Genomic DNA, 25,717 nt, shown 5'->3' on the forward strand with positions numbered 1-25,717 from the left:
GGGGGGACATCCTGCATGGGGCATTATAAAGAGGGGGGGGCATCCTGCATGGGGCATTATAAAGTGTGGGGGGCATCCTGCATGGGGCATTATAAAGAGAGGGGGGCATCCTGCATGGGGCAGTATAAAGAGAAGGGGGGGGCATCCTGCATGGGGCATTATAAAGAGGGGGGGGCATCCTGCATGGGGCATTATAAAGAGGGGGGGACATCCTGCATGGGGCATTATATAGAGGGGGGGTGACATCCTGCATGGGGCATTATAAGGTGGGGAACAGCCTGCATGGGGCATTATAAAGGGGGGGGGGGCAGCCTGCATAGTGCATTATGTGGGGGGGAACAGCCTGCATGGAGCATTAAAAGGGGGGGGGCCTGTATGGGGCGTTACGTGGGGGGTAACAGCCTGCATGGAGCATTATAAGGGGGGGGGGCATCCTGCATGGGGCATTATAAAGAGGGGGGGGGCATCCTGCATGGGGCATTATAAAGAGGGGGGGGGACATCCTGCATGGGGCATTATATAGAGGGGGTGGTGACATCCTGCATGGGGCATTATAAGGTGGAGAACAGCCTGCATGGGGCATTATAAAGGGGGGGGCAGCCTGTATGGGGCATTATGTGGGGGGTAACAGCCTGCATGGAGCATTATAAGGGGGGGGCATCCTGCATGGGGCATTATAAAGAGGGGGGGGGCATCCTGCATGGGGCATTATAAAGAGGGGGGGGGCATCCTGCTTGGGGCATTATATAGAGGGGGGTGACATCCTGCATGGGGCATTATAAGGTGGGGAACAGCCTGCATGGGGCATTATAAAGGGGGGGGCAGCCTGTATGGGGCATTATGTGGGGGGGAACAGCCTGCATGGAGCATTAAAGGGGGGGGGCCTGTATGGGGCATTATGTGGGGGGTAACAGCCTGCATGGAGCATTATAAGGGGGAGACAGCCTGTATGGGGCATTATGTGGGGGGTAACAGCCTGCATGCAGCATTATATGGGGGCCAGTATCCTGTATGGAGAGTTATAAGGGGACCGGTATCCTGTATGGAGCGTTATATGGGGGCCAGTATCCTGTATGGAGTTTTATAAGGGGACCAGTATCCTGTATGGAGCGTTATATGGGGGCCAGTATCCTGTATGGAGCTTTATAAGGGGACCAGTATCCTGTATGGAGCGTTATATGGGGGCCAGTATTCCGTATGGAGCCTTATATGGGGGCCAGTATTCCGTATGGAGCCTTATATGGGGGCCAGTATTCCGTATGGAGCCTTATATGGGGGCCAGTATTCCGTATGGAGCCTTATATGGGGGGCCAGTATTCCGTATGGAGCCTTATATGGAGGCCAGTATTCCGTATGGGGCCTTATATGGGGGCCAGTATTCCGTATGGGGCCTTATATGGGGGCCAGTATTCCGTATGGAGCCTTACATGGGGGCCAGTATTCCGTATGGGGCCTTACATGGGGGCCAGTATTCCGTATGGAGCCTTATATGGGGGCCAGTATTCCGTATGGAGCCTTATATGGGGGCCAGTATTCCGTATGGAGCCTTATATGGGGGCCAGTATTCCGTATGGAGCCTTATATGGGGGCCAGTATTCCGTATGGAGCCTTATATGGGGGCCAGTATTCCGTATGAAGCGTTATATGGGGGCCAGTATTCCGTATGGAGCCTTATATGGGGGCCAGTATTCCGTATGGAGCCTTATATGGGGGCCAGTATTCCGTATGAAGCGTTATATGGGGGCCAGTATTCCGTTTGGAGCCTTATATGGGGGCCAGTATTCTGTGTGGAGCGATTCACCGGTTTCTGAGCTATTGTGGAATTTACAATAGATATCGCTCGTGTAATGTAAGAAGTGAAATCTTTGCATTGTACTATATATATATATATATTTCTCCACTGTATCTCTGCATCATGAATCATGGTATGTGTTAAAGGGACCACTGAGACTCTTTCGCCCGGGGCCCAGAAAAACCTGGAGCCGGCCCTGGTTGGACGGACCCACCAGAAAACCGGAGACTCCTCCGGTGGGCCCTGGCTTCTCCTTCAGGAGAGTTCATAGTGCCGAGGTCAGGCCATGATGATGATAGATGCCACCATCTGCTTAGTTTTCTGTTACTTGGAATGCAAGCGCAAGTATGCAGCCAGCCACCCACCCACCCACAGGCCGAAATACTAAACTTCCAGATTTCTGGGCAGCTGCTTGCACTTGAAATGTGGCCTTTTAGGCTCGTGGAGGTGGAAGCAGTCCACAACCTCATGCCTCATGCCTCGTGTCCATACTCGGTCCCCAGCCGTCACTATTTCTCCCGGTATCGTCTCCGCCTTCCACAAGCGCGGGTCCCTGAACATTACTGCTGGTACTTTTCTGTGGGAATTTGCTTGCCTCCTACCAGCCTGGAATATTTCCAGCAAACTATGGTACAACGCCATGGTATTAGCACTGCCCCCAGTACCAGTAGCGAAGCCGTCCTCAATTTCCTTCTCAGGAATTTTATTTGGTAGACTGAGTGGCTGCCCAAATACATTAGTTTCTCACAAAGGAGCTGAAGATAGAGTGGCAGTAGGTGCAAGTTTCTCCAGCCTGTTAGATATTAGAGGGTGAACGGCAGCACATTGGATCAGTGGTTAGCACTGAAGCCTTGCAGCGCTGGGATCCCGGGTTCAAATCCCAGCAAGGACAACATCTGCAAGGATTTTGTATATTCTCCCAGTGTTTGCGTGGGTTTCCACCTCAGTAAAAAAGCAGCCATAGAGTGTCCAGGAACCTTCTCACAGACTTTTCTTAGCTAGGACTGCTTCTCGGCAGGGTTGGACGGTCCCACCAGAGAATGCTCGGGTGGGCCGTGGCTTCTACATCAGGAGAGTTCATGATAGCGCAAACTTTGCAGCAGCTATGGTGCTCTTGAGCAGGGGAGAAAGGGGAACCCTCAGAAGAAAATCCTCTGGTGGGCCCAATGTTTTTCAATCTGAAACAGCTTCTCATGGGAGTTGTATTTCACCACAGCCATATTCTTTAGCTCGGTGAATGGACTGGCATAGAGGAAAACCGTATCTACTCCGGCTGTCATTTCTCCGTCACCAGGTTCCGCCCATTGTCACACACGACCATGCCTGGCTGTGCCTGTTAAGCTGCGGTCATCATACAGACTCCCACCTGGAAGCTTTTTCCTTTGTTGTGCGGGGCTCCTTGGCACAACAGGACCAGGTGAGTGGTCACAACATCTCACCGTTCTCCCCCCCCAAACCTCAGGCTCTTCACCATTGGCGCTCCAACTGTTTTTGTTTTCCATGGCTGTATGTTGAGAGCTACAGATCAGGCTGCAGTGTTACAGCTTTCAACAACTCTGCAGCGGTGGGCGGTTTGTCACCTAAGCATTAAGCATGTTATCTTCAGCACAGCCTGTTGCCGCTTGGCCAAGGCAGTGCTGCAGTGCTTTCAGCTTGTGACTGATGTGGTCATTTCAGAGATGGAGGAGGAGGTGCAGGAGCTGAACAATATGATTACATTGAGGTTGCATTGGCGACTCTGTTTTTTAGGCTGTGTGCCCACTATGCGTTTTTTAAGCGTTTCCGCAGCGGCAATTCCGCTTGGTAGAAGGTGTGCCATGTTCCCCAATGATAATCCGCATGTGCACATGCTGCGGAAATTTCCGCTGCGGATTATCATTGCGGTAAAATCCATAGCACTACCAATTCTTTTGCGGAATCGCGGCGTTTTCGCCGCCATTGACTTGCATTAGACCGCATGACATCCGCATCACTACATATGCACATGCGGATATCATGCGGTTCAAAGTGGGGATGGTACCCGGGTTTGGAGAAGAGGAGACTCTCCTCCAAACCTGGGTACCATAGTACCTGTAAAAAAAATAAAAAAATAAACAATAAATATTATACTCACCTTCTGATGGCCCCCGTGTGCTTATCTGATCCGTCCTGGCTTACCGGCAGCTCGCGATAGTCTAAAAGGACCTGCCATGACATCATTTAGTCATGTGACGGGTCACGCGACCACCGACCTGAGCATGCACACCCCCAGCCTCTATAGTAAAGCCCCTCCTTTACACATGCACATCGTACTGTGGTAGGACGACTTGCTCGGCCACTTCCGGAAGTAGACTCAGGAACCCGGGTTTTCTTTGTAGGCTTTATTAACAGCATAAAGCTCTACACGCCAGCAAAATAAACACAGCCTTACTTGGCAAAACAACAAAACAAAAGATAAACTGTTGCACAGTCCATATATGTGTGTGGTTCACCCACACAGGTTATGTCCAGCCTTCAGTTCCCTCCTGAGCTATGGCTGTCCAGTCTGGAGACCTTGTCTCTCCAAACACAACACAGAGAAAAAAAAACAGGACTGAACATTAAAACGTTGCTCAGCCACACCCTGAGGTGGAGGTATGGGGAATGACTTCCCTCCTATCTCTATGTCATTTCCCTAAAACCACGTCCTTTAAGGGAGTTAACCCTCCAGCATATAACATGCTGGCAGAAAGTTTATTGGCTTCAGTTCACACAGGCTAGCAACCTGTGTGACACATACCTCCCCTCATAAATCATACCAGTGACTCTGTCACATATTCCCCCCTCTGCCCAAAGCTGGGGGTTTGGGCGCCTTACGATACCAGACAGGGAATTCTAGACAGTGCATCAGCATTCCAGTGTAACTTCCTATGCTCTACGTGAAAGTTGAAGTACTGAATAGCTAGGAACCATCTAGTAACCCTGGCATTTTTACCCCTCTTTTCCCTCAACCATCTCAACGGGGCATGGTCTGACACCAACTTAAACTTTCGGCCTAGTAGGTACTATCTTAGTGTATCTATGGCCCACTTTATGGCTAAACACTCTTTTTCTACTATTGCGTAGTTTTTCTCACAGGACGAAAGCTTCCGGCTCAGATAGAGAATGGCATGCTCTTCCCCATTTATATATTGAGAGAGTGTGGCTCCTAGACCAACCTCTGAAGCGTCTGTCTGGACCACAAACTCTTTCTTGAAGTCTGGTGCGACCAGGACCGGTTGTTTACACAGTGCTGACTTCAACAGTTGAAACGTGGTCTCTGTTTCCTCTGTCCACTTCACCATGGTTGATCTGGTGCCTTTTAGGAGATCCATCATGGCAAAATTTGGGATAAACCGCCGGTAATATCCCACCATTCCCAGGGATGAGCTCACTTGCTTCTTGGAGAGCGGTTTCGGCCAGGTCTGGATTGCCTCCACTTTATTTACTTGCGGCTTTATTTCACCTCTTCCGACGACATAGCCCAAGTACTTGGCCTCCTCTTTTCCCATGCACACATTTTTTGGGGATTTATAGTAAATCCCGCCTTCCTAGAGCATCCAGAATGGCCTGTAGCTTAGGTAGATGACTAGCCCAGTCTGGGCTAAAGACTACAATGTCGTCAAGATAGGCTGCGGCATACTTCTTATGTGGGGCTAGGATCCGATCCATAGCCCTCTGGAAGCTGGCTGCGGCCCCCTGTAGTCTGAACGGCATCCGAGTAGATTGAAAGCACCCATCAGGTGTCGAGAAAGCCGTCTTCTCCTTGGCCGTCTGGAACATGGAGATCTGCCTGTAGTCTTCTTCAGGTCAAGAGTGGTGATGTACCTTGCCAGTCCAAGTCTCTCGATGAGTTCGTCGACGCGGGGCATCGGGTACGCGTCACACTTGGACACCTCATTCAACCGGCGGTAGTCATTACAAAACCTCCACTCTCCGTTGGGTTTAGGCACAAGGATGTTTCGGCTTGACCACCACTCTTTAACTCCTCTATCGCCCCGAGGTCTAGCATCCTCTTTATCTTGTCCGAGATCACCTTCTGGCTTGCTTCCAGAATCCGGTACAGCTTCAGATTCACTCTTACATGTGGCTCTGTCAGTACATCGTGCTCTACCACCTGTGTATGCCCCAGCAACTCTGAGAACAACTCCCGATTTCGCTGTAGTAGTTCTCGACATTGTTGCTTCTGGGCCAGCGATAGAGTCTCTGCTATAGTGACCTCTTTCCCCTTGCCTTCAGGAGCGGCTCCCTGGCAAGGAGTTTCCACCAGTTCACGGTCCCGCCATGGCTTGAGCAAGTTCACATGGTATACTTGGTGCGGCTTTCTTCGGCCAGGCTGGTGGACTCGGTAGTTCACTTCTCTGAGTTTCTCCACCACCTCATACGGGCCTTGCCACTTGGCCAGGAGTTTACTTTCGACAGTGGGAATGAGAACCAGAACACGATCCCCAGGCTGGAACTGTTTCAGCCTTGCAGACCGGTTATACACCCTCGCCTGGGCTTCCTGCGTCTGGAGGAGATGTTCCTTCACGATGGGCATCATTTTCGCCAATCTCTCCTGTAACTGGGCGACATGTTCAATGATGCTCTGGTGAGGGGTGACCTCAGCCTCCCAGGTTTGCTTGGCGATATTTAGGAGACCCCTTGGATGCCGGCCATGTAGAAGCTCAAACGGAGAGAAGCCAGTACAGGCTTCGGGAACTTCTCTGATGGAAAACAGTACAAATGGGAGCAGGTAGTCCCAGTCTCAACCATCCTTCTCGACGACCCTTTAGAGCATTTCCTTCAGAGTCTTATTAAAGTGCTCCAGCAAGTCATCGGTCTGCGGATGGTAAACGGAGGTTCGCAGCTGGGTAATTGGAAGCACTTTACACAGCTCCTTCATCACCTTGCTCATGAATGGGGTTCCTTGGTCCATCAGGATTTCCTTCGGCAGGCCGGTCCTGGCAAAGATGTGGACAAGCTCCAGAGCTATGCTCCTACTGGACGAGTTCCTTAAGGGTACCGCTTCGGGGTATCAGGTCGCATAGTTCATGATGACCAAGATATATTGGTGGCCCCGGGCCGATTTAACTAAGGGGCCCACGAGGTCCATGGCAATCCTCTCAAAGGGAACTTCTATCACAGGTAGTGGAACTAAGGGTTACGGAAGTGGGAGGTGGGAGCGGTTATCTGGTAGGTGGGGCAGGACCTACAATAGTTTAAGATCTCCCGGTAACATCCTGGCCAATAAAACCTCCTCACTATTCTGTCCTGAGTTTTTTCCACCCCTAGGTGTCCCCCAGAATTTGTGAATGGGCCATATCCAATACCCTCCGTCGGTATGGTCCCGGCAGTAACAGCTGTTCCACTGTCTCACCGCCCCTTCGTTTAGCCACCTGAAATAGAAAATCCCCCTGAACTGCAAAGTGGGGGAACCTGGTATCGTCCCCCGGCTCTTGGGCAAACCCCTTACATACAGTAACCTGGTCAAACACTCCCTTTAAAATCAGGTCCCGAACTTGAGCAGTCCCAAAGTTCTCTCTGGACACATCTAACTCGGGGAGGTTGACATTCTCGTTCACCGTCTCGCCCTCATCGTCAGCAAGGAAGCAAAGTGGGAACTCATCCACTTGAGACTTCATCGGGGGGGGTTTCTCCAGGGATCTGGTTTTTCCTCATGCTACTTATTCCGGTTCCCTTCCCCCACAAGTCCCAAAATAAAGAAAAATCATGGCCCAGTATGACGGGATGTATCAGGTCCTTAACCACCCCAACCTTGTGGGACTGGGCCCACAGTCTGTTCCCACTGTCACTGTAGACACAGGATAGTCCTTGGCGTCACCATGGATGCACCGAACGCTCACAGTTTTGGAAGGGATCAACTGGTGGTGAATGGTAGCTCTGATTAAGGTCACCAGACTCCCAGAGCCCAACAGTTCGAGCAACTTTACTCCATTAATGGATAAGGCATATGCCTGTGGCCACTCGCCGGGTCGACAGTCCGCACTGCAGGCTGGATAAGCATAATAGGAACTCCGTCTTCCTAGGCTGCAGTCCATGGGTTCAGGGGACATATGACACCGGGCGACAATGTGTCCAGGGTTGTGACACCGCCAATAGACTATATCTTTAACAACAGTCCTTGTGCCACCTTCAGTAGGAGTGGGACGCCGCCCAATGGTGGCTCAAGACCCCTTCCGTGGTGAACCCGCCCATTTTTGGGTATCCCAGTATGGAGAAGTGACTATTTCCGGTTTCCCGAGGGATTTCTCCACCACCTGGTACCTCTCTACCAGGCCAATAAAGTCTTCTGCATTCTGGGAATTGCCCTGGGCAACCCAAGTCTGTACTGACTTGGAAAGGGAGTGAACTAATCTATCAATCACCATCCGCTCGACCATCTGGGCTGGAGTGGAGGACTTCTTCTGAACGAGTTGCAGTAGGTCAAACATCTGCGAGCGAGGGGTTTTGCCGCTAGCATATGCCCACTGGTGGACTCGTTGGGCTCTTTGCCATATTCACTCCCAGGCGTGCTAAGTTCTCTGTCTTTAGCTTGGCGTATTCCTTGGCATTCTGCAGTGCCAAGTCGTAATATGCCTTCTGGGGTTCACCCAACAAATATGGCGCCAGAACCTCTGCCCACTGTTCTGGTGGAATTCTCTCCTTATCAGCCACCCTCTCAAAGACAGTCAGAAATGCTTCTACATCATCCCCGGGGGTCATTTTCTGCATGGCCCTTCGTCGTCTTACCGCCTTCCTGACGTGGGAGTCATCAGTTGGCCCTGGGGGTTCGGCGGCTGCCCTGCCCTGGATGACGTCTGCCAAAAGCTGAATCTGCTGCTGCTCCTGCTGGTGCTGCTGCTGCGCTTTTTGCTGCAACTGGATCTGTTTGGTCATCTCCTGGTGCTGTGCTGCATGCTCTGCTGGCTCTGCAAGTGCTGCTGCTGGTACTGCGCCTGCTGTGCCTGCTGTTGCTGTAGCTGTTGCTGGTGCTGCGTTTGTTGCAACTGCTGTGCCTGTACCAGATGTTTAAGCAGGTCCTCCATGCTGTCAGATTTCTCTGGTTGGCTGGCGGCCATTACCCAGGACATCCACCGGTCCCTGTGGCAGGTACACGTGTTCCTGGAATCTTGCCAGCACCCTCACACCAACTGTGGTAGGACGACTCGCTCGGCCACTTCCGGAAGTAGACTCAGGAACCCGGGTTTGCTTTGCAGGCTCTATTAGCAGCATAAAGCTCTGCACTCCAGCAAAATAAACACAGCCTTACTTGGCAAAACAACAAAACAAAAGATAAACTATAGCACAGTCCATATATGTGTGTGCGGGTCACACACACAAGTCATTTCCAGCCTTCAGCTCCCTCCTGAGCTATGGCTGTCCAGTCTGGAGACCTTGTCTCTCCAAACAAAACACAGAGAGAAAAAAACAGGACTGAACATTTAAACGTTGCTCAGCCACACCCTGCGGTGGAGGTATGGGGAATGACATCCCTCCCATCTCTATGTCATTTATAAAACCACACCCTTTAAAAGAGTTAACCCCCAAGCATATAACACGCTGGCAGAAAGTTTATTGGCTTCAGTTCACACAGGCCAGCAACCTGTGCGACACATACCTCCCCTCATGAATCATACCAGTGACTCTGTCACAGTACACACCTGAAAGTGCATACCCCAGGCTCTATAGTAAAGCCCCTCCATGTGCACATTCATATCGTACACACCTGAGCGTGCACACGCCCAGCCTCTATAGTAAAGCCCCTCCATGTACACATGCACATCGTACACACCTGAGCGTGCACACCCCCAGTCTCTGTAGTAAGCCCCTCCATGTACACATGCACATCGTACACACCTGAGCATGCACACCCCCAGCCTCTATAGTAAAGCCCCTCCATGTGCACATTCATATCGTACACACCTGAGCGTGCACACGCCCAGCCTCTATAGTAAAGCCCCTCCATGTACACATGCACATCGTACACACCTGAGCGTGCACACCCCCAGTCTCTGTAGTAAGCCCCTCCATGTACACATGCACATCATACACACCTGAGCGTGCACACCCCCAGCCTCTATAGTAAGCCCCTCCATGTACACATGCACATCATACACACCTGAGCGTGCACACTCCCAGCCACTATAGTAAGCCCCTCCATGTGCACATTCATATCGTACACACCTGAGCGTGCACACCCCCAGCCACTATAGTAAGGCCCCTACATGTACACATGCAAATCGTACACACCTGAGCGTGCACACCCCCAGCCACTATAGTAAGGCCCCTCCATGTGCACATGCACATCGTACACACCTGAGCGTGCACACCCCCAGCCTCTATAGTAAGGCCCCTCCATGTACACATGCACATCGTACACACCTGAGCGTGCACACTCCCAGCCACTATAGTAAGGCCCCTCCATGTACACATGCACATCGTACACACCTGAGCGTGCACACTCCCAGCCACTATAGTAAGGCCCCTCCATGTACACATGCACATCGTACACACCTGAGCGTGCACACCCCCAGCCACTATAGTAAGACCCCTCCATGTGCACATGCACATCGTACACACCTGAGCGTGCACACCCCCAGCCTCTGTAGTAAGCCCCTCCATGTACACATGCACATCGTACACACCTGAGCGTGCACACCCCCAGCCTCTATAGTAAAGCTCCTCCATGTACACATGCACATCATACACACCTGAGCGTGCACACCCCCAGCCTCTATAGTAAGGCCCCTACATGTACACATGCACATCGTACACACCTGAGCGTGCACACCCCCAGCCACTATAGTAAAGCCCCTCCATGTACACAAGCACATCGTACACACCTCAGCGTGCACACTCCCAGCCTCTATAGTAAGGCCCCTCCATGTACACATGCACATCGTACACACCTGAGCGTGCACACCCCCAGCCACTATAGTAAGGCCCCTCCATGTGCACATGCACATTGTACACACCTGAGCGTGCACACCCCCTGCCTCTATAGTAAAGCTCCTCCATGTACACATGCACATCATACACACCTGAGCGTGCACACCCCCAGCCTCTATAGTAAAGCTCCTCCATGTACACATGCACATCATACACACCTGAGCGTGCACACCCCCAGCCTCTATAGTAAAGCTCCTCCATGTACACATGCACATCATACACACCTGAGCGTGCACACTCCCAGCCTCTATAGTAAAGCCCCTCCATGTACACAAGCACATCGTACACACCTGAGCGTGCACACTCCCAGCCACTATAGTAAGGCCCCTCCATGTACACATGCACATCGTACACACCTGAGCGTGCACACCCCCAGCCACTATAGTAAAGCTCCTCCATGTACACATGCACATCGTACACACCTGAGCGTGCACACCCCCAGCCACTATAGTAAGGCCCCTCCATGTGCACATGCACATCGTACACACCTGAGCGTGCACACCCCCAGCCTCTATAGTAAAGCTCCTCCATGTACACATGCACATCATACACACCTGAGCGTGCACACCCCCAGCCTTTATAGTAAAGCTCCTCCATGTACACATGCACATCATACACACCTGAGCGTGCACACCCCCAGCCTCTATAGTAAGGCCCCTCCATGTACACATGCACATCGTACACACCTGAGCGTGCACACCCCCAGCCTCTATAGTAAGGCCCCTACATGTACACATGCACATCGTACACACCTGAGCGTGCACACCCCCAGCCACTATAGTAAAGCCCCTCCATGTACACATGCACATCATACACACCTGAGCATGCACACGCCCAGCCTCTACAGTAAAGCTCCTCCATGTACACATGCACATCGTACACACCTGAGCGTGCACACCCCCTGCCTCTGTACTAAGCCCCTCCATGTACACATACATATCATACACACCTGAGCGTGCACACCCCCAGCCTCTGTACTAAGCCCCTCCATGTACACATGCACATCGTACACACCTGAGCGTGCACACCCCCAGCCTCTATAGTAAAGCCCCTCCATGTACACATGCACATCGTACACACCTGAGCGTGCACACCCCCAGCCACTATAGTAAAGCCCCTCCATGTACACATGCACATCATACACACCTGAGCATGCACACGCCCAGCCTCTACAGTAAAGCTCCTCCATGTACACATGCACATCGTACACACCTGAGCGTGCACACCCCCTGCCTCTGTACTAAGCCCCTCCATGTACACATACATATCATACACACCTGAGCGTGCACACCCCCAGCCTCTGTACTAAGCCCCTCCATGTACACATGCACATCGTACACACCTGAGCGTGCACACCCCCAGCCTCTATAGTAAAGCCCCTCCATGTACACATGCACATCGTACACACCTGAGCGTGCACACCCCCAGCCTCTATAGTAAAGCTCCTCCATGTACACATGCACATCGTACACACCTGAGCGTGCACACCCCCAGCCTCTATAGTAAAGCCCCTCCATGTACACATGCACATCGTACACACCTGAGCGTGCACACCCCCAGCCTCTATAGTAAAGCCCCTCCATGTACACATGCACATCGTACACACCTGAGCGTGCACACCCCCAGCCTCTATAGTAAAGCCCCTCCATGTACACATGCACATCGTACACACCTGAGCGTGCACACCCCCAGCCTCTATAGTAAAGCTCCTCCATGTACACATGCACATCATACACACCTGAGCGTGCATACCCCCAGCCACTATAGTAAAGCCCCTCCATGTGCACATGCACATCGTACACATCTGAGCGTGCACACCCCCAGCCTCTGTACTAAGCCCCTCCATGTACACATGCACATCGTACACACCTGAGCGTGCACACCCCCAGCCTCTATAGTAAAGCCCCTCCATGTACACATGCACATCGTACACACCTGAGCGTGCACACCCCCAGCCTCTACAGTAAAGCTCCTCCATGTACACATGCACATCGTACACACCTGAGCGTGCACACCCCCAGCCTCTGTACTAAGCCCCTCCATGTACACATGCACATCATACACACCTGAGCGTGCACACCCCCAGCCTCTATAGTAAAGCTCCTCCATGTACACATGCACATCGTACACACCTGAGCGTGCACACCCCCAGCCTCTATAGTAAGGCCCCTCCTGGTACACATGCACATCATACACACCTGAGCGTGCACACCCCCTGCCTCTATAGTAAAGCTCCTCCATGTACACATGCACATCGTACACACCTGAGCGTGCACACCCCCAGCCTCTATAGTAAGGCCCCTCCATGTACACATGCACATCATACACACCTGAGCGTGCACACCCCCAGCCTCTATAGTAAGGCCCCTACATGTACACATGCACATCGTACACACCTGAGCGTGCACACCCCCAGCCTCTATAGTAAAGCTCCTCCATGTACACATGCACATCATACACACCTGAGCGTGCACACCCCCAGCCTCTATAGTAAAGCTCCTCCATGTACACATGCACATCATACACACCTGAGTGTGCACACCCCCAGCCTCTATAGTAAAGCCCCTCCATGTACACATGCACATCGTACACACCTGAGCGTGCACACCCCCAGCCTCTATAGTAAAGCTCCTCCATGTACACATGCACATCGTACACACCTGAGCGTGCACACCCCCTGCCTCTGTACTAAGCCCCTCCATGTACACATGCACATCGTACACACCTGAGCGTGCACACCCCCAGCCTCTATAGTAAAGCTCCTCCATGTACACATGCACATCGTACACACCTGAGCGTGCACACCCCCAGGCTCTGTAGTAAGCCCCTCCATGTACACATGCACATCGTACACACCTGAGCGTGCACACCCCCTGCCTCTATAGTAAAGCTCCTCCATGTACACATGCACATCGTACACACCTGAGCGTGCACACCCCCAGCCTCTATAGTAAAGCTCCTCCATGTACACATGCACATCGTACACACCTGAGCGTGCACACCCCCTGCCTCTATAGTAAAGCTCCTCCATGTACACATGCACATCGTGCACACCTGAGCGTGCACACCCCCAGCCTCTATAGTAAAGCTCCTCCATGTACACATGCACATCATACACACCTGAGCGTGCACACCCCCAGCCTCTATAGTAAGGCCCCTACATGTACACATGCACATCGTACACACCTGAGCTTGCACACCCCCAGCCTCTGTACTAAGCCCCTCCATGTACACATGCACATCATACACACCTGAGCGTGCACACCCCCAGCCTCTATAGTAAAGCTCCTCCATGTACACATGCACATCGTACACACCTGAGCGTGCACACCCCCAGCCTCTATAGTAAGGCCCCTCCATGTACACATGCACATCGTACACACCTGAGCGTGCACACCCCCAGCCTCTATAGTAAGCCCCTCCATGTACACATGCACATCGTACACACCTGAGCGTGCACACCCCCAGCCTCTGTACTAAGCCCCTCCATGTACACATACACATCATACACACCTGAGCGTGCACACCCCCAGCCTCTACAGTAAAGCTCCTCCATGTACACATGCACATCGTACACACCTGAGCGTGCACACCCCCAGCCTCTGTACTAAGCCCCTCCATGTACACATGCACATCGTACACACCTGAGCGTCCACACCCCCAGCCTCTATAGTAAAGCTCCTCCATGTACACATGCACATCATACACACCTGAGCGTGCACACCCCCAGCCTCTATAGTAAGGCCCCTCCATGTACACATGCACATCATACACACCTGAGCGTGCACACCCCCAGCCTCTATAGTAAGGCCCCTCCATGTACACATGCACATCGTACACACCTGAGCGTGCACACCCCCAGCCTCTGTAGTAAGCCCCTCCATGTACACATGCACATCGTACACACCTGAGCGTGCACACCCCCAGCCTCTATAGTAAAGCTCCTCCATGTACACATGCACATCATACACACCTGAGCGTGCACACCCCCAGCCTCTATAGTAAGGCCCCTACATGTACACATGCACATCGTACACACCTGAGCGTGCACACCCCCAGCCTCTGTACTAAGCCCCTCCATGTACACATACACATCATACACACCTGAGCGTGCACACCCCCAGCCTCTATAGTAAAGCTCCTCCATGTACACATGCACATCGTACACACCTGAGCGTGCACACCCCCAGCCACTATAGGAAAGCCCCTCCATTTACACAAGCACATCATACACACCTGAGCGTGCACACTCCCAGCCTCTATAGTAAGGCCCCTACATGTACACATGCACATCATACACACCTGAGCGTGCACACCCCCTGCCTCTATAGTAAAGCTCCTCCATGTACACATGCACATCGTACACACCTGAGCGTGCACACCCCCTGCCTCTATAGTAAAGCTCCTCCATGTACACATGCACATCGTACACACCTGAGCGTGCACACCCCCAGCCTCTGTAGTAAGGCCCCTCCATGTACACATGCACATCGTACACACCTGAGCGTGCACACCCCCAGCCTCTATAGTAAAGCCCCTCCATGTACACATGCACATCATACACACCTGAGCGTGCACACCCCCAGCCACTATAGTAAAGCCCCTCCATTTACGCAAGCACATCGTACACACCTGAGCGTGCACACTCCCAGCCTCTATAGTAAGGCCCCTCCATGTACACATGCACATCGTACACACCTGAGCGTGCACACCCCCAGGCTCTGTAGTAAGCCCCTCCATGTACACATGCACATCGTACACACCTGAGCGTGCACACCCCCTGCCTCTATAGTAAAGCTCCTCCATGTACACATGCACATCGTACACACCTGAGCGTGCACACCCCCAGCCTCTGTAGTAAGCCCCTCCATGTACACATACACATCGTACACACCTGAGCGTGCACACCCCCAGCCTCTATAGTAAGCCCCTCCATGTACACATGCACATCGTACACACCTGAGCGTGCACACCCCCAGCCTCTACAGTAAGGCCCCTCCATGTACACATGCACATCGTACACACCTGAGCGTGCACACCCCCAGCCTCTATAGTAAGGCCCCTCCATGTACACATGCACATCGTACACACCTGAGCGTCCACACCCCCAGCCTCTATAGTAAGCCCCTCCATGTACACATGCACATCGTACACACCTGAGCGTGCACACCCCCAGCCACTATAGTAAGCCCCTCCATGTACACATGCACATCGTACACACCTGAGCGTGCACACTCCCAGCCTCTATAGTAAAGCTCCTCCATGTACACATGCACATCATACACACCTGAGCGTGCACACCCCCTGCCTCTATAGTAAAGCCCCTCCATGTGCACATGCACATCATACACACCTGAGCGTGCACACCCCCAGCCTCTATAGTAAGCCCCTCCATGTACACATGCACATCGTACACACCTGAGCGTGCACACCCCCAGCCTCTATAGTAAAGCCCCTCCATGTACACATGCACATCGTACACACCTGAGCGTGCACACCCCCAGTCTCTGTAGTAAGCCCCTCCATGTGCACATTCATATCGTACACACCTGAGCGTGCACACCCCCAGCCTCTATAGTAAAGCCCCTCCATTTACACAAGCACATCGTACACACCTGAGCGTGCACACCCCCAGTCTCTGTAGTAAGCCCCTCCATGTGCACATTCATATCGTACACACCTGAGCGTGCACACCCCCAGCCTCTATAGTAAGCCCCTCCATGTGCACATTCATATCGTACACACCTGAGCGTGCACACCCCCAGCCTCTATAGTAAGGCCCCTACATGTACACATGCACATCGTACACACCTGAGCGTCCACACTCCCAGCCTCTATAGTAAAGCTCCTCCATGTACACATGCACATCATACACACCTGAGCGTGCACACCCCCTGCCTCTATAGTAAAGCCCCTCCATGTGCACATGCACATCATACACACCTGAGCGTGCACACCCCCAGCCTCTATAGTAAGCCCCTCCATGTACACATGCACATCGTACACACCTGAGCGTGCATACCCCCAGCCTCTATAGTAAAGCCCCTCCATGTACACATGCACATCGTACACACCTGAGCGTGCACACCCCCAGCCTCTATAGTAAAGCCCCTCCATGTACACATGCACATCGTACACACCTGAGCGTGCACACCCCCAGTCTCTGTAGTAAGCCCCTCCATGTGCACATTCATATCGTACACACCTGAGCGTGCACACCCCCAGTCTCTGTAGTAAGCCCCTCCATGTGCACATTCATATCGTACACACCTGAGCGTGCACACCCCCAGCCTCTATAGTAAGGCCCCTACATGTACACATGCACATCGTACACACCTGAGCGTGCACACCCCCAGCCTCTATAGTAAGGCCCCTCCATGTGCACATGCACATCGTACACACCTGAGCGTGCACACCCCCAGCCTCTATAGTAAGGCCCCTCCATGTACACATGCACATCGTACACACCTGAGCGTGCACACCCCCAGCCTCTATAGTAAGGCCCCTCCATGTACACATGCACATCGTACACACCTGAGCGTGCACACGCCCAGCCTCTGTACTAAGCCCCTACATGTACACATACACATCATACACACCTGAGCGTGCACACCCCCAGCCTCTGTAGTAAGCCCCTCCATGTACACATGCACATCGCACACACCTGAGCGTGCACACCCCCAGTCTCTATAGTAAAGCCCCTCCATGTGCACATTCATATCGTACACACCTGAGCGTGCACACCCCAAGTCTCTGTAGTAAGCCCCTCCATGTGCACATTCATATCGTACACACCTGAGCGTGCACACCCCCAGCCTCTATAGTAAAGCTCCTCCATGTACACATACACATCATACACACCTGAGCGTGCACACCCCCAGCCTCTATAGTAAAGCCCCTCCATGTACACATGCACATCATACACACCTGAGCGTGCACACCCCCAGCCTCTATAGTAAAGCTCCTCCATGTACACATACACATCATACACACCTGAGCGTGCACACCCCCAGCCTCTATAGTAAAGCTCCTCCATGTACACATACACATCATACACACCTGAGCGTGCACACCCCCTGCCTCTATAGTAAAGCTCCTCCATGTGCACATTCATATCGTACACACCTGAGCGTGCACACCCCCTGCCTCTATAGTAAAGCCCCTCCATGTGCACATGCACATCATACACACCTGAGCGTGCACACCCCCAGCCTCTATAGTAAGCCCCTCCATGTACACATGCACATCGTACACACCTGAGCGTGCACACCCCCAGTCTCTGTAGTAAGCCCCTCCATGTGCACATTCATATCGTACACACCTGAGCGTGCACACCCCCAGTCTCTGTAGTAAGCCCCTCCATGTGCACATTCATATCGTACACACCTGAGCGTGCACACCCCCAGCCTCTATAGTAAGCCCCTCCATGTACACATGCACATCATACACACCTGAGCGTGCACACGCCCAGCCTCTATAGTAAAGCCCCTACATGTACACATGCACATCGTACACACCTGAGCGTGCACACCCCCAGCCACTATAGTAAGGCCCCTCCATGTGCACATGCACATCGTACACACCTGAGCGTGCACACCCCCAGCCTCTATAGTAAGGCCCCTCCATGTGCACATGCACATCGTACACACCTGAGCGTGCACACCCCCAGCCTCTATAGTAAGGCCCCTCCATGTGCACATGCATATCGTACACACCTGAGCGTGCACACCCCCAGCCTCTATAGTAAGGCCCCTACATGTACACATGCACATCGTACACACCTGAGCGTGCACACTCCCAGCCTCTATAGTAAAGCCCCTCCATGTACACATGCACATCGTACACACCTGAGCGTGCACACCCCCAGCCTCTATAGTAAAGCCCCTCCATGTACACATGCACATCGTACACACCTGAGCGTGCACACCCCCAGCCTCTATAGTAAGGCCCCTCCATGTACACATGCACATCGTACACACCTGAGCGTGCACACCCCCAGCCTCTATAGTAAAGCCCCTCCATGTACACATGCACATCGTACACACCTGAGCGTGCACACCCCCAGCCTCTATAGTAAAGCCCCTCCATGTACACATGCACATCGCACACACCTGAGTGTGCACACTCCCAGCCACTATAGTAAGGCCCCTCCATGTACACATGCACATCGTACACACCTGAGCGTGCACACCCCCAGCCTCTGTAGTAAAGCCCCTCCATGTACACATGCACATCGTACACACCTGAGCGTGCACACCCCCAGCCTCTATAGTAAAGCCCCTCCATGTACACATGCACATCGCACACACCTGAGTGTGCACACTCCCAGCCACTATAGTAAGGCCCCTCCATGTACACATGCACATCGTACACACCTGAGCGTGCACACCCCCAGCCACTATAGTAAGGCCCCTCCATGTGCACATGCACATCGTACACACCTGAGCGTGCACACCCCCAGCCTCTATAGTAAAGCTCCTCCATGTACACATGCACATCATACACACCTGAGCGTGCACACCCCCAGCCTCTATAGTAAAGCCCCTCCATGTACACATGCACATCGTACACACCTGAGCGTGCACACCCCCAGCCTCTATAGTAAAGCCCCTCCATTTACACAAGCACATCGTACACACCTGAGCGTGCACACCCCCAGCCTCTATAGTAAGGCCCCTACATGTACACATGCACATCGTACACACCTGAGCGTGCACACCCCCAGCCTCTATAGTAAAGCTCCTCCATGTACACATGCACATCATACACACCTGAGCGTGCACACCCCCAGCCTCTATAGTAACGCCCCTACATGTACACATGCACATCGTACACACCTGAGCGTGCACACCCCCAGCCTCTATAGTAAGGCCCCTCCATGTACACATGCACATCGTACACACCTGAGCGTGCACACCCCCAGCCACTATAGTAGAGCCCCTCCATGTGCACATGCACATCATGCACACCTGAGCGTGCACACCCCCAGCCTCTATAGTAAGGCCCCTCCATGTACACATGCACATCATACACACCTGAGCGTGCACACCCCCAGCCTCTATAGTAAAGCTCCTCCATGTACACATGCACATCATACACACCTGAGCGTGCACACCCCCAGCCTCTATAGTAAGGCCCCTCCATGTACACATGCACATCATACACACCTGAGCGTGCACACCCCCAGCCTCTATAGTAAGGCCCCTCCATGTACACATGCACATCGTACACACCTGAGCGTTCACACCCCCAGCCTCTGTAGTAAGCCCCTCCATGTACACATGCACATCGTACACACCTGAGCGTGCACACCCCCAGCCTCTATAGTAAGGCCCCTCCATGTACACATGCACATCGTACACACCTGAGCGTGCACACCCCCAGCCTCTATAGTAAAGCTCCTCCATGTACACATGCACATCGTACACACCTGAGCGTGCACACCCCCAGCCTCTATAGTAAGGCCGCTCCATGTACACATGCACATCATACACACCTGAGCGTGCACACCCCCAGCCTCTATAGTAAAGCTCCTCCATGTACACATGCACATCATACACACCTGAGCGTGCACACCCCCAGCCTCTATAGTAAGGCCCCTCCATGTACACATGCACATCGTACACACCTGAGCGTGCACACTCCCAGCCTCTATAGTAAGCCCCTCCATGTACACATACACATCATACACACCTGAGCGTGCACACTCCCAGCCTCTATAGTAAAGCCCCTCCATGTACACATGCACATCATACACACCTGAGCGTGCACACCCCCAGCCTCTATAGTAAGCCCCTCCATGTACACATGCACATCGTACACACCTGAGCGTGCACACCCCCAGCCTCTATAGTAAAGCTCCTCCATGTACACATGCACATCATACACACCTGAGCGTGCACACCCCCAGCCTCTATAGTAAGCCCCTCCATGTACACATGCACATCGTACACACCTGAGCGTGCACACCCCCAGCCACTATAGTAAGGCCCCTCCATGTACACATGCACATCGTACACACCTGAGCGTGCACACCCCCAGCCACTATAGTAAGGCCCCTCCATGTACACATGCACATCATACACACCTGAGCGTGCACACCCCCAGCCTCTATAGTAAGGCCCCTACATGTACACATGCACATTGTACACACCTGAGCGTGCACACCCCCAGCCTCTATAGTAAAGCTCCTCCATGTACACATGCACATCATACACACCTGAGCGTGCACACCCCCAGCCTCTATAGTAAGGCCCCTCCATGTACACATGCACATCGTACACACCTGAGCGTGCACACCCCCAGCCTCTATAGTAAGGCCCCTACATGTACACATGCACATCGTACACACCTGAGCGTGCACACCCCCAGCCTCTATAGTAAAGCTCCTCCATGTACACATGCACATCATACACACCTGAGCGTGCACACCGACAGCCTCTATAGTAAGCCCCTCCATGTACACATGCACATCGTACACACCTGAGCGTGCACACCCCCAGCCTCTATAATAAGGCCCCTACATGTACACATGCACATCATACACACCTGAGCGTGCACACGCCCAGCCTCTATAGTAAAGCTCCTCCATGTACACATGCACATTGTACACACCAGAGCGTGCACACCCCCAGCCTCTGTACTAAGCCCCTCCATGTACACATGCACATCGTACACACCTGAGCGTGCACACCCCCAGCCACTATAGTAAAGCTCCTCCATGTACACATACACATCATACACACCTGAGCGTGCACACCCCCAGCCTCTGTACTAAGCCCCTCCATGTACACATGCACATCATACACACCTGAGCGTGCACACCCCCAGCCACTATAGTAAAGCTCCTCCATGTACACATACACATCATACAGACCTGAGCGTGCACACCCCCAGCCACTATAGTAAAGCCCCTCCATGTACACATGCACATCGTACACACCTGAGCGTGCACACCCCCAGCCTCTATAGTAAAGCCCCTCCATGTACACATGCACATCGTACACACCTGAGCGTGCACACCCCCAGCCTCTATAGTAAAGCTCCTCCATGTACACATGCACATCATACACACCTGAGCGTGCACACCCCCAGCCACTATAGTAAAGCCCCTCCATGTGCACATGCACATCGTACACATCTGAGCGTGCACACCCCCAGCCTCTATAGTAAAGCCCCTCCATGTACACATGCACATCGTACACACCTGAGCGTGCACACCCCCAGCCTCTATAGTAAAGCTCCTCCATGTACACATGCACATCATACACACCTGAGCGTGCACACCCCCAGCCTCTGTACTAAGCCCCTCCATGTACACATGCACATCGTACACACCTGAGCGTGCACACCCACTGCCTCTGTACTAAGCCCCTCCATGTACACATGCACATCGTACACACCTGAGCGTGCACACCCCCTGCCTCTATAGTAAAGCTCCTCCAAGTACACATGCACATCGTACACACCTGAGCGTGCACACCCCCTGCCTCTATAGTAAAGCCCCTCCATGTACACATGCACATCGTACACACCTGAGCGTGCACACCCCCAGCCTCTACAGTAAAGCTCCTCCAAGTACACATGCACATCATACACACCTGAGCGTGCACACCCCCTGCCTCTGTACTAAGCCCCTCCATGTACACATGCACATCGTACACACCTGAGCGTGCACACCCCCAGCCTCTATAGTAAAGCCCCTCCATGTACACATGCACATCGTACACACCTGAGCGTGCACACCCCCTGCCTCTGTACTAAGCCCCTCCATGTACACATGCACATCGTACACACCTGAGCGTGCACACCCCCAGCCTCTATAGTAAAGCTCCTCCATGTACACATGCACATCATACACACCTGAGCGTGCACACCCCCTGCCTCTATAGTAAAGCTCCTCCATGTACACATGCACATCATACACACCTGAGCGTGCACACCCCCAGCCTCTATAGTAAAGCCCCTCCATGTACACATGCACATCGTACACACCTGAGCGTGCACACCCCCAGCCTCTGTACTAAGCCCCTCCATGTACACATGCACATCATACACACCTGAGCGTGCACACCCCCTGCCTCTATAGTAAAGCCCCTCCATGTACACATGCACATCGTACACACCTGAGCGTGCACACCCCCAGCCTCTACAGTAAAGCCCCTCCTGGTACACATGCACATCATACACACCTGAGCGTGCACACCCCCTGCCTCTGTACTAAGCCCCTCCATGTACACATGCACATCGTACACACCTGAGCGTGCACACCCCCAGCCTCTACAGTAAAGCCCCTCCTGGTACACATGCACATCGTACACACCTGAGCGTGCACACCCCCAGCCTCTGTACTAAGCCCCTCCATGTACACATGCACATCGTACACACCTGAGCGTGCACACCCCCAGCCTCTATAGTAAGGCCCCTACATGTACACATGCACATCATACACACCTGAGCGTGCACACCCCCTGCCTCTGTACTAAGCCCCTCCATGTACACATGCACATCGTACACACCTGAGCGTGCACACCCCCAGCCTCTATAGTAAGGCCCCTACATGTACACATGCACATCATACACACCTGAGCGTGCACACCCCCAGCCTCTATAGTAAAGCCCCTCCATGTACACATGCACATCGTACACACCTGAGCGTGCACACCCCCAGCCTCTACAGTAAAGTCCCTCCATGTACACATGCACATCGTACACACCTGAGCGTGCACACCCCCAGCCTCTGTACTAAGCCCCTCCATGTACACATGCACATCGTACACACCTGAGCGTGCACACCCCCAGCCTCTATAGTAAAGCTCCTCCATGTACACATGCACATCGTACACACCTGAGCGTGCACACCCCCAGCCTCTATAGTAAAGCCCCTCCATGTACACATGCACATCATACACACCTGAGCGTGCACACCCCCAGCCTCTACAGTAAAGCCCCTCCATGTACACATGCACATCGTACACACCTGAGCGTGCACACCCCCAGCCTCTGTACTAAGCCCCTCCATGTACACATGCACATCGTACACACCTGAGCGTGCACACCCCCAGCCTCTATAGTAAAGCTCCTCCATGTACACATGCACATCGTACACACCTGAGCGTGCACACCCCCAGCCTCTACAGTAAAGCTCCTCCATGTACACATGCACATCGTACACACCTGAGCGTGCACACCCCCAGCCTCTATAGTAAAGCCCCTCCATGTACACATGCACATCGTACACACCTGAGCGTGCACACCCCCAGCCTCTACAGTAAAGCCCCTCCATGTACACATGCACATCGTACACACCTGAGCGTGCACACCCCCAGCCTCTACAGTAAAGCTCCTCCATGTGCACATGCACATCGTACACACCTGAGCGTGCACACCCCCAGCCTCTGTATCATCACCTACCTTGTACCGGGGACAGCAGGACGCACAGGACGCACAGACGCCACATATTCCTGCTCTTCTTACTGACAAGTGAAAGGGGAAGTTCTGATGAGAAGTGAAAAGCGGAAGAAGAAGGAGAAGTCTCCACCAGAAGAGCCGCGCTTCCTGCCGATCTGCAGCTACATTATATCCCGTATACACCGCACTGAGATCTCAGCTTCTGGGCTCTGGACGGGTTCTGGTTTTATTCTGGCAACAGAATAAACGTTTTGTGCGTACAGGTCATGTGTAAAGCTATGTGTCTCCATGGTTACAAGGTCTGACCCGAGGTGTGTGTTATGAGGTTCTGCAGCAGATGAGGCACCTGACGCTGCTCTGAATTGATGTCCAGCCCTAGACAGGATAGTAGGAGAAACTGCTGCGGACGTGGCGGCTGCATCCTGCGGTGTGAAGTCTTTCTTCCTACAATGGACCTAGATAGACATGAAACATAAATGCTCAAACTCAGGAGCTGCTGCCCAGGGGGAAGAAACTCCAACAGTGATCAGCGGCTGTAGAGCTGCCATAAGGGCTGCACACCTCAGCTCTCTTCTCTAAGGCAGACATAGATTACCCATATACATACTGATAGAACTGTCTTAGGCTGCATGCCCACGATGCGCTTTTCAAGCATTTTTGCTGCGGAATTTCTGCTGCGGAAACGCTTGAAAAACGCTTGGTAGTACGTGCCCCATGGTCCCCATTGACAATCTGAATGTTCTGTGCCCATGCTGCGGAATTTTCCACAGCGGATTTTATATGCGGAAAAATCCGCAGCATGCCCATTATTTGTGCGTTTGCGCATGCGGAATTGCCTACTCAATGCTTTAGAAAAATACTTAGCAATTCTGCATGTACAAAACGCTTCAAAAACACGTCAAAAACGCGTGATAAATTCCGCATGCGTTTTTACTGGCAAGGAAATGCAGAAATGAAGCGGAAATTTTCCGCTTCATTTCTGCATCGTGGGCACATAGCTAGTGATGAGCGAGCACTAAAATGCTTGGGTACTCATTGCTCAGGTCGAGCAAATTGGAATACTCGGGTGCTCGACCCGAGCAATGAGCCCAATGTAAGTCTATGGGAAACTCGAGCATTTTTCAGGCGGCTCCCCCCGGCGGTCTACAGAGGCCTAAAAATTGCCCAAATCGATGGGAACAGTGCTCAAATGACATGGGGACAGCATGGGGAAGACCCCTGGAAGCATTTCTGACTCCCAGGTCACTGCTGTCAACAACGCCACTTTTACGGACTGAAACAAAAACGAAACCAAAATGGATTTTCCTGTGAAATATGTTAAGGAACATCCTTTCCAAGGTAATGACTTGTATATAAGGCAAAATAAATAACCAAAACCAAAAATACCCCTCCACACCTTGGGCTATGTTCACACGTAGCGTTTTTGATGCGTTTTTGCACTTTTGCATTGCTTTCAACAAAGACAAATGCATTCACTGGGAAATGTAATTTTAACATTTTACAACCTTATCTGGCCATGTGGTGTGTGACACATGCATACAGTGCTGAAAAGACATGGCAACAGCATGGGGAAGATCCCTGGAAGCA

General features: G+C 52.7%; 1 protein-coding gene across 2 annotated transcripts in view; it reads right to left on the bottom strand.

Moving 5' to 3' along the window:
• LOC141241447 (uncharacterized) overlaps positions 1 to 24,277 on the bottom strand; it is a 221,284-nt gene extending 197,007 nt beyond the window's left edge. For both annotated transcript variants that reach the window (XM_073668769.1, XM_073668768.1), the window contains exon 1: positions 24,134 to 24,277. In XM_073668769.1, coding sequence (XP_073524870.1) covers positions 24,134 to 24,179 — 46 coding nt within the window. In that variant the 5' untranslated portion in view covers positions 24,180 to 24,277. The remainder of the gene's footprint in view (positions 1 to 24,133) is intronic.
• Positions 24,278 to 25,717: the final 1,440 nt, after the last annotated feature.

This window comes from Phyllobates terribilis, unplaced genomic scaffold (assembly GCF_046119375.1).
Source record: "Phyllobates terribilis strain yellow unplaced genomic scaffold, ASM4611937v1 Scaffold_2__4_contigs__length_985480577, whole genome shotgun sequence".
NCBI lineage: Eukaryota > Metazoa > Chordata > Amphibia > Anura > Dendrobatidae > Phyllobates > Phyllobates terribilis.